Raw genomic sequence first — 11,101 nt, forward strand, 5'->3', positions numbered from 1 at the left:
GCTGCTATATAGTAAACTTGTTACTAACTACAAATTATGGACATACGGCTACAAAATTATTTGACCAAAAAAATAAACAAGGCGTAATATTGTCTTTAAAGCAATAGTTGATCACTATCTACTTAATGCAGAAGTCCGATAATTTTGTGACTAAATAAACATGATATTCTTTATTTTGTGACTAGATCTGATTATGTTGTGACCGAATCTAGTAAACTTGTTACTAGCTCCAAATTGTATATATTTGGCCACAAAATTATTTGACTAAGAAAACAAAAAAGGCATAATATTGTCTAGCTAGAAAGCAATAGTTGGTCACTATCAATATCTATCTAAGGTAGAAGTCTGATAACTTTGTGACCAAATAAACATGATATCCTTTATTTTGTGACCAACTTTGATGATGTTGTGACCATATCTAGTAAACTTGTTACTAGCTCCAAATGGTATATATATTTGGCCACAAAATTATTTGACTAAGAAAATAAAAAAGGCATAATAATATTATCTTGATAGCAATACTTGTTCAATTAATTCACAATCCGAATTAGAAAATGACCAAAACATAATGCGTTCAATGCTTAGTCGTTCACATATTAAGAGCAAAATGTTAAGACATATTAACTGCAACTAGAAAGCAATAATGGTTCTAAATCAACTACCAAATCCAAATAAAAATAGCATTCTACTTGAGGTGCGCAAAACCTTCTTCCCACGGTTACAAGGTAACATAAATGTGTTGTATACATCAACTCTCGTCAAAAAAGTACTGCTCCTTATCAATCAAGAACATCCTGGAGTCTGGGTCATAACGTGTCATCAACCAATCTATCATTATATGATACATTCCACTAGCTCTAACCTCCAACACCCCCCTGAAACCAATCTCTTCAACACTTTTCTTCTGCTCTTTCGTCATCTTCTTAATCAGCTTAAATAAGCCACCCAGGGACCCGTATGCATTAACAATCTTTTTAGAAGTCCTGTCAAACGTAAAAAACAAAAATAGAGATGAAACATGGCTACTAACTAGTTATACATGGTCAAAACATTTGAACTACATATTCAGTTACAAAAATTAAATGAGTACTTACAAAATATAACAAAATTACGAACAATATTTTTAACGACAAATATCACAACAGTGGTAACTAACAAAATAGTATATATACCTACTAAGTTCATCATAATGGTACTAAGCTAATAAATGGCCACAAAGATCAGCATATTGGTCACAAATGGCCCTAAGCTACTTACAACATTTATTTGGTCACTATGTTCAGCAAAATGGTCACAAAGAACTGAACACAGAAGTACTCCTTAACAAATGGTCAAAGTTGGTCACATTTTGATCTTAATAAGTTACAAAAACAAATCTAAATCAATATCAACAAATGGCCACTAAGTTCACCAAAATGGTCACAAAGAACGGAAAATATAAGTACTCCTTAACAAATGATCTTAAGCTACAAATAGCACAAACTTGGTCACATTATGATTTTAACAAGTTACAAAAAAAAATCTAATTAAACATCAACAAATGGCCACTAAGTTCAGCAAAAAATGGTCAGAAAAACTGAAAACAAAACTACTCTTTAACAACCGGTCTTAAGCTACAAATAGCATAAACTTGGTCACATTCTGATCTTAATAAGTTACTAAAAAGATGTAATTAAACATCAACAAATGGCCACTAAGTTTGGCAAAATGATCACAAAGAACTGAAAACAGAAGTACTCCTTAACAAATGGTCTTAAGCAACATATAGAATAAACTTTGTCACATTATGATCTTAATAAGTTAAAAAAAAAAAACAGATCTAATTTAACGTACACAAAAATTACCAAAAACGGCTACATAATCTTTAATCATGGTAAAATATTAATAAAAAAAATGTAAAAACTCATAAAACCGACAAATCAACATCAACACCATTAGGTCGTTGTTTTACTTCATCATCTCCATTAGGTCTGTCTTTCCTCTTATTCTTATTTGTAACTGCTTGTCTTGAATTTTCATCTCCTTAAAACGAAGAATCAACCAAAAAAAATTACTACAATGAAATTATTTAAGTAAAAAAATAGTGAAATCGGTGCTATTAAATTACTAAATCATACCTTTAATATCCACTTGAAGTGGTTTCAACCAAACCCCTTCTTGCTGCTTGCTTCCTCGTCATTTTCCAAAAACTTAAAACACAAACAACAAATTGATTGCAAAAAACGGTACTATGGTAAAGTTTAGATCCAAAATTATGATAATTAAAAAGTACCTACAATTAGGTTGAAACTGAAAAAATGGGGAAGAAGACGGTAGTTTGAATTTGAACGAAAAATGAAGGTAGAAGACGATTATGGAGAAGCGTGAAAGACAAATATGGGAATGGAAGGAAATTATTCTACAAGATTTTTGGGAAGAAAAAAAAGGCATGAATATAGGCAACAATATAATTGCATCCATTTAGACAGTTTATGTTGATTAATTTTCCTTTTTTTAAATAATTTTATCTTTTGAAATTATATCCTACCATTTCATCTAGACCTGTCAAAACTCGACCCGACCCGAAAACCCGACCCGGCCCGTTTTTTAGGGTTACAAACCCGGTTTTTTCGACCCGCGACCCGTTTGACCCGAACCCGAAATGACCCGTTATTTTAGGGTCGAGACCCGACCCGAACGGGTCGACCCGTTGGGTCAAGGGAAAATCATGAATTTTATTAAAAATATTATTATTTATATATTATATTTGAAAATATAGTTAAAAAATTATTTTTTTATTACTTAAAATTAAAAATTCAACTAAAAAGTCAATTTTATATAACTTTTATAATATTTAATAATAAAATAATTATTAAAAAAACTTTATTTTAATAATTATATCAATATAATTATTGTATATGATGAATATGACTAAAATAATAATTTTAAACATATTTTAATTTTTAAAAATATATTTTTTAAATTAAAAAAATCGTTTAAAAAAGGCGTTAAAAATTATTTCTTGACCCGTATTCTGACCCTAACCCGACCCGTGACCCGTATGACCCGACCCGTATCTGACCCGACCCGTATTCCGACCCGCCCGACCCGTTTGACAGGTCTAATTTCATCCTATATGGTAATTACTTGATCCGTTTTATTGGTATAACGGATACATCCGTTATACAGGAGACTAATTGATTCATGTGGGATCTTATTTGATTCGTCTTTAAGAATACATTAAAAATATCTAACTTTTATAATTTTTGCAAATACGTAGCTGAAGATATTTAACGCGTAAAAGTCGCGTTGACAAACGTGATAAATCAAACATGTAAAGTGGAGTTGAATGGAGGGAGTATTCAAATAAGTTTAACCCTCTCGCTATTAAGATAAATTTAGTCTATACATCTTCGTTCTAATATTTTAAGTCTTTAGTAGCGTAAAGTAAGAAATTAGAGGTGATAAAATACAGGTTAGTAAGTTTGGGACGGATTAACGGCTATACGGCAACACAGTACACACGAATGAATTTCTCAAAATAATTTGTTTGTACTTTTATAAGTACCACCTTAATTTGAGTGTATGTAAGCATAAAAGTTTGGGCTGGGCTGACTTGACATTCCTCTCAAGTCTCAAATAATCAAACCCCCTTTCTCCATTTCCCCTTCCCATTCTCTATCTCTCTTTCCAAACTCTATTTATTTTTCAACCAATTTCTTTCCCCACTTTCTCTTAATCTCTCCTTAATTTTTAATCCCTTTTTTATATTCTGATTATTAATTATAATAATTTTACTCAACAAAAAATAATAATAAAAATGGACCCAAGTGCACCGTATAATCCCAGAACTGTTGAAGAAGTTTTCCGAGATTTTAAGGGTCGGAGAGCTGGCATCATTAAAGCTCTTACCACTGGTATACTACTCTTTTTCTATAAAACCGTCTTACATAAGTATTTTTGTATAAGATCCGTTTTACACAATATTAGTGTAATGCCGTCTTACAAAAGACTAACTGTTTATTTATGTTATTTGACCAACTTCTGATTTTTTAAAATGTTTGTTTTTTGGGTTTTGCAGATGTGGAAGAATTTTACCAGCAATGTGATCCTGGTTAGTTTTCTGTATACTACACTTTCTACTCTAGTACGGAGTAATATTTTTGCAATTTGTGGAATTTTTATGTTCATGTACCAAAGTTTGTTGATTTTGGGGTACTGGTTTAAAAGGGTAATTTTTAGATGCGTAGTAATTTGTTGGTTTTTTTTAGACAAAGGTGGTAATTTGTTGGTTAATTTGACTGTTTTATTGATTTTTTGTTGATGGGTATTTTTTGGATTGTACAATATTTGCTTTATATCTGGTTGACTAGTTTATTTTAATTTCAAGCAATTGTTTTTAAAAATGAAATTTTCATTAGATTTTTGACGACTTTGACTTGGTCAATTGAAATGTTTTTTTTGTTTTTGTTTTTTTTTTTGTTTTCAATCTTGCTTCTAATTAGGTTCAGCAATTCTTGCGCTTTTTGACAAAACATGACCATTTTGTGGTAAATAGTGACCTCTTCATTGTAAACAATGACCACTTTGAAAAGCATGGTGTCGCTAATTAACATGAAATGGTCACTATTTATCAAAAAAGGTCACTTTTTTTGTCGTAGCGCGAACAGGTCTTAGAGTAGTTTTTGCGAAATAGGTTAGCCACATCCAATTCACAAAATTCTTTTAATGAGCATGTCTCGAACACATTTATGCCCATTCATATATAGTTCAGTAATTAGTCAATATGAGTTAGTATGAGCATGTCTCACACCTTAAGTATGTAAGACCGTCTTTTTAGAGACTCATTGCACTTAATCACCTTAGCGGTTCTTAGATTTTGTTGTTAGTGTTATCATTTTTAGCTGAGTACTTTTGACGTAGTACTTTACCTTTTTTTTCCCCTTGCATTTCTATCTCTAATGGAGTCCAAGGTTCATCATTTTCTAGCTTTGAGTATATATATTTGAGTAAAGGTTATTGATGCAGAAAACTTTTGAAGCTTTTCATATTGTGAAATAGTAGTCAATGGATGCACTTTTCGAGTCAACCTGAACTCGCATCTTGACACATTGTGTAATCTGTAATGCTATTGTGGGCTATGCTTTGAGCTGGGGCAATTTTTTTTTTATGGTAATAACTCTTTGTTCTAGCAGTTACGACTTATGAGTGCAACAGTTCTCTGTTCTCTGATCATGTCGCTTGGTTACGTTGACCTATTGTCTGGACTAGTGGTATTTGTGTAATTGTTTTATTTTCTCCTCCATTTTTCCATTCCCCTCTTCAGTCAATGAGTTACTTAAGAAAGTTGTTACAGTTACATCTAAACATACGGTGTACAGAGTGATAACTCCTGATAAACCATATTCTGGGGTAACAATGTTGCTGGTCATACAATTTCTAAACCTTGCTAAGTCTAAGGTGAACCTCCAATGAGGGTATATTCTCAAGAAGTTGGTTGAAGCTAGCTGATTTGGAAAATGTTGTGTTTGCTATGAGCTCGGAATAACAGCCTTGATAAGTCTAAGGTCAACCTCCAATGATAGTATATTCTACACGAGTTAATTGAATTTGGCTGATCTGTAGAATGTTGTGTGCGCGCTGTCATTTTAAAACCTGACAAAACTGCAACTCAAACACGGTCTGTAAAGTACACCAGATATTGAATCGCCTCGATTTTGATATGTTACGGAATGACCAATCCTAGAAAAAAGCCTTGATAACTATAATCTGGATTGGCCTGATCCGGAACCCTATTCTACCCATTCCCAAAATATCCCAATAAGAGCGCATTCAAAATGACAACCTCTAACGACCCAATCAAATGACCTGTTTGTCAATTCTAGTCAGCACCCCTTACAACTTACCACTGGTGCTGTACTTATATAGATCTATATGTGTGATCTTCCTTGTAAGCTTTTTACTTAAGTACTATCTTTTATACTGCCAACTTTTTGTTTTCTCTTCCTTTTTATCTGGTGCTAAAAAACTGGTGTATCAATTATTGTAATGTTGGTTTCCTCAAATGGTGTATTTTTCAGAGAAAGAAAACCTTTGTCTATACGGATTTCCGAATGAGCAGTGGGAAGTAAATTTGCCAGCAGAAGAGGTGCCTCCTGAGGTCCCTGAGCCTGCTTTGGGTATTAACTTTGCCAGGGATGGTATGCAGTCCAAGGATTGGCTAGCACTTGTTGCTGTTCATAGTGATGCGTGGTTGCTTTCTGTCGCGTTCTACTTTGGTGCCAGATTTGGCTTTGAAAAAACTGATAGGTAAGTTTCTATCTTTCTTTCAGCATTACCTATTAAGCTGCTTTAGCATAAAATATGTTATCTGATTTTAAATCATGCGAATCTTGGCTTATTAATGCGTCAATCCTGAATCTCTGTGACATTGTGTAGTGCTACCTTCATCCCAAATTTATTGTCCCAATTTGACTTTAGTGGTCGACTAGTATTAACTTTGACCATTAACTTCTCCAGAAATATGTAATACAGAGTAATACAATGAAAAATTTATCATGTTTGATTTATTAAAATCAACTGTTCTCATGGAAGACCCATGTGGGGCACTTTTTTGAGTATGGGATGCTTGTTTCACTTTTGTATTCATCTCGTTCCTTATTTGCTTGGGTGACATGTGTTTTCCAAAAGTTTTCTGTATCATTGGCTTCTATTTCAATCCATGTTGGACAGATCCATACATCAATAATAGTCTCCGGTCATTTCACATTTATCGTTTTATAAATGGTTATACAATGAAAAATTGTTGGTCAAAGTCAACGTAGTTTGACCACATAAGTTGAGAATGTTTAAATTGGATTTAAGGGAGTATTAACACCATGTTTAACAATGATCCTGTTTTTGGGTGATCATGCATTTTTCATTATTTCTCTCTTTTCCACATCAACTTTGCGCTACTTATCAATCTTGACCAATTCTGCCACTACAATAATGATCAAATCATCGTTGGTGTCGAACGGTAGACGGAAAAAAAATTTAGAACACTGTATATTTTTAAGCTTAGTTGGTATATTTTTAAGCTAGCTCCCTCTCCCTAGTGGATCATCTCAACTCAACCCACAATCCTCCATGGACCATTGTTATTTGTCTTATGATTCAATCATCTTATCCGTGATTCAAATTTAGATCATGGAGACCATGATTGGATTAAGTGATTATATCAATGATCCAAATGAGCCAAAACTGGAGTTTTGTGTGAGTGTGAGGAGAAAGTGTTTCTTCTTTATTTTATTCTTACTTTCAAAAAGCGCTCCTAAGAGGCGCGCACCCGGGGCACATTACTATGCAATTCCATATTGTTTTTTCCAAATTCTTTTATTTTACCCTTCTTTTCTCCCCCTTGTTCTTAATTTTCACTTGTAAATAAATGTTAGCCCTCTTTAAAACAAAAAAAGGACTGTAAAATATGAATGTTCGCTTGAAAATGAGTACGCTTCGTGTCCAAAAGGCGGGCGGCTTCGCCTCGCGCCTCATTCCTATAGGACTCCATCGCCTCAGCACGCTTCACGCCTTCTCAAACTAAGATGTTTTTTTTTCTTTTTTCCCCTTTTGAATGCTTTTTGCTATTGAATTTTATACAAAAAATATTACTCCCTCCGACTCAACAGATTCTTTAGGTATTCCTTTTAGGGATCTTTCATTAGATTCTTTACATTTCCTTTTTGGGTAAAATTTAGACAACTCAATGACCAAACTACCCTTTCCCCCTCTCCACTCTCACCAGGCACCATCCATCCTTTTCTACCCACAACCAACAACTACTTTGCTAGCCACCAAGCCAACCACCACACTACAACCAACCATTTTTAACCACTCAGGCTGGAAAATTACGCCAACTACCACCATCCTCATATATCCGCACCACTGCCACCATACAACCCATCCCAACCCCAAAAGCTTGAAATCAGCAAAGGAACTTTCGCTGCTTGGTACAAAGCTACCACAGCCGCCGCCCGCCAGTACAAAGCCATTGAAGTTGCCTCCTGTGTGGCAGGCTGGTAGCCATGATTAGAGTGGGATAGGGTATTTGTGAGTGTGGTTGTTTTGACGGGGCTGGGGGGATTAAGACTAGGTGGGAATGGGGCGGTAGTTCGGTGGTAGGTGTGTGAGAATGTTGAGTGGGTGAGGATGATGGCTCAAGGTGGTGGTTCTTTGGCGGTTCGGTGGTGGATGGCTGAGGGTGGTGGTTCGACGGTGGGTGGTGGTCCTGTGGTTGGTGGGTGGATGAAAATGGGGATGGGGAAGGGTTGGGTAATTGTGACATGCATAAAAATGTGATCCAAAAGCAAATGTAAAGATCATGTTGAGTCGGAGGGTGTAAAGTTATGCAAGTTTGTTTATTTTTTTCCTATTCAAATAGAGAATTAGAGACCAATGCCGTTGATTGTAGTTGGGATTACTTTCCAGGAGAGATAAATATTAGAGGAAAGCTACGACATGGTCATTATTGCGAGAGTTCTTTTTTAAATAATTGATTATTTGAGGAAAGCTGGCATGGAAAGATGATTTATGAAAGATAGTGTTGATCCATTTTAAGGATATTGTTCGTCCATTTTAAGTATCTTTGTTAAACATTAGCGTTTCTGATAGAGTGCTAGGTATCATGTGTAATAGGCTGTATTACTGATATCCTCTATTAACGGTCAAATATGCGAACTTGTGCGTTCTGAGACTAAAAGAGTCATGAAATCATTTGAGGTGGAATTTTGAATCCAGGAGAATGGTAGCAGAAACCTTTTTATTTAAGTAGGACCTCAGGACGTTGTAAGAGCGAGTTTGATTTTTACAGGGGAATTATATTGGCCCTTCTATTTATTTTCACTATCGAGCTTTGCTAGTTTGAACTCTGCTTCAATATGACACTGCTTTTTATTTGAATTGCTACCATCATGATTTTTACTTTTAAGTATTATATTTCTCTTATGTTAATTTTGATATATGTGATGTAGGAAGCGCCTGTTCAATATGATGAATGATCTACCTACAGTATTTGAGGTTGTAAGTGGAACCGTTAAGAAGCAATCAAAAGAGAAGTCATCTATTTCGAACAATGGCAGCAGTAAAACCAAGTCAAACCCAAACACCAAATCTGTAAGTCACTGTAATCTCAGTTAATCCTCGACTCGACTTTAAGAAATGAAATCATCAATGATAAGAATTGTAGGTTGTTTAGTATCTTCAGATTTTTTTTGAAGGCTTTTTCAGCTGACTTTGTGATGCGGAGAAAGTAAAATTTGACAACTAAGATATTTTCTATATACTCCGTAATGTTTAGCTGGTCAGCTGATGAAACCAAGAATGATCTGTTTATAATTAAGGTCTCAGAAAATGAACAAATCTATACCAGGGTTTGTAATCGTTACAGTCAGAGTGCTTATATGTACCTTCAATTTGGTATAACAACTTGTTATCATAGGAACACTGCCGCAGTGTCTCATAAGAACATTGCGTAAGTGTCTCAAGGGCTCCTGGAGCCCGGAGGTAAGAGGGTCAGTTTTACCCAGCTCACCTTTGCATTAACCAGTGAGAGACTAGTAAAATTTGAGTCGAGCTACATCAAACGACAAGATTGCCTCAATGTCTCAAGGGCTCTCGGAGCCCGGAGGTAAGACTGGTTGGTTTACCCGGCCTTATCTTTGCATTGACAAATGAGAGGCTAGTAAAATTTGAGTTGAGCATGGCACCAAATGATTGATACCTTACAATATAAAGAAGCCCGACGAGTTATACTTTCCATTATAATGGACAACTAAAGAATGAGCTTTGACTCCATTGAAAATGGAAACAAACACCTACTCCCATGTAATGTAATTCCGATTGTTGATGTTTAAAGTATTTATTACTCTTGGTTTATCATACCTACAGACCAAATATGCAAAACCGGTGTCAGCAACGGAAGAAGACGAAGGGTTGGACGAGGAGGAAGAAGAAGATGAACACGGGGATACCTTATGTGGGGCATGCGGAGAGAACTATGCTTCAGATGAATTCTGGATTTGCTGCGATCTATGTGAGAGATGGTTCCATGGTAAGTGCGTCAAGATCACTCCAGCAAAGGCCGAGCATATCAAGCAGTACAAGTGCCCTAATTGCAACACCAACAAACGAGCTCGACCTTGACTGTTTGCGGGTTTCTGCTAATCTCGCCGCAAAAGTGGTTAATGTTGTGTTTAGGAAGTTTCTTTTGTGTTTAGCTGTGTCTACTAAGTGATAATTGTATTACCTGGTTTGCAGATTGTTAATGTTTTGTAATTTAACCATTTGTAGGTAAATCATGCTCTTTTAAGGCTATTTCAACAGTGCACGAATTCTCTTCTTTTTTTCCCTTGTTTTTTTTTTGGCTGTTGGATCCTCTTAATCAGTTAGTCTACCTTCCTAGAGAAAAATGGTGGGTGTTGATTTTTTTTTTTTTTGCTTCACAATTGTGCCGAGTTCTCCTTTAGAAAAATGCGTAATTATAGTCATTGCTTCCTATATAGTGGGTGTATTATTATCTATCTATATCTATATATATATCTATCTATATATAATAATAAAACGTAATTTATTTTCGTAGTACGTATTTTACTCAATTCAGTACTTTTTGCGCACTTCTTTCCACATCATACCCTTCTACCAAAAAAACACCCTAAACCTAATTTTCTCAATAATTAACCATAAAACATCTAAAATTAATCAAATTTATTTTGTCTACGGATGATAATTGTCAATTAGAACATGTAAATTGAAATTATCGATCAAATTAAGATTGTGTATTATGTATTTTCTACTTTATTTATGCTTTTTGTGCTTTTTAATATGAGAAAGTTGATTTTTTGTTAACGACGAGGTGATAGCCTGGATTGAGGATGACGAGGGAAAGGCGGCGATGACATATGGTGGTGGACGGCAATAAGTGTCGGGATTGTGAAGGTAGTATACTCGGTCAGGGAGAGGAACGAGATATAGTTGTCATGTGGAAGGGAGGGGGTGGTGCGGCGGTGCTACGAGGGAATGGTGGTTCGCCGGTGCTCAGGCGAGTGAGGATGGTGGGTCGCCGGAGGCCGTCCAGATGGTTGCCGTA

The 11,101-nt window shown here is 35.2% G+C and overlaps 1 protein-coding gene across 1 annotated transcript; it reads left to right on the top strand.

The window, feature by feature from the left end:
* Nucleotides 1-3,597: 3,597 nt before the first annotated feature.
* Nucleotides 3,598-10,351, top strand: LOC141592545 (PHD finger protein ALFIN-LIKE 4-like). The gene is made up of 5 exons (XM_074413271.1): nt 3,598-3,896; nt 4,061-4,093; nt 6,060-6,288; nt 8,988-9,129; nt 9,904-10,351. Exons 1-5 carry the CDS (start codon nt 3,800-3,802, stop codon nt 10,156-10,158), a joined length of 756 nt encoding a protein of 251 aa, XP_074269372.1. The 5' UTR covers nt 3,598-3,799; the 3' UTR covers nt 10,159-10,351.
* Nucleotides 10,352-11,101: the final 750 nt, after the last annotated feature.

Source organism: Silene latifolia, chromosome 7 (assembly GCF_048544455.1).
Source record: "Silene latifolia isolate original U9 population chromosome 7, ASM4854445v1, whole genome shotgun sequence".
Classification (NCBI taxonomy): Eukaryota; Viridiplantae; Streptophyta; class Magnoliopsida; order Caryophyllales; family Caryophyllaceae; genus Silene; species Silene latifolia.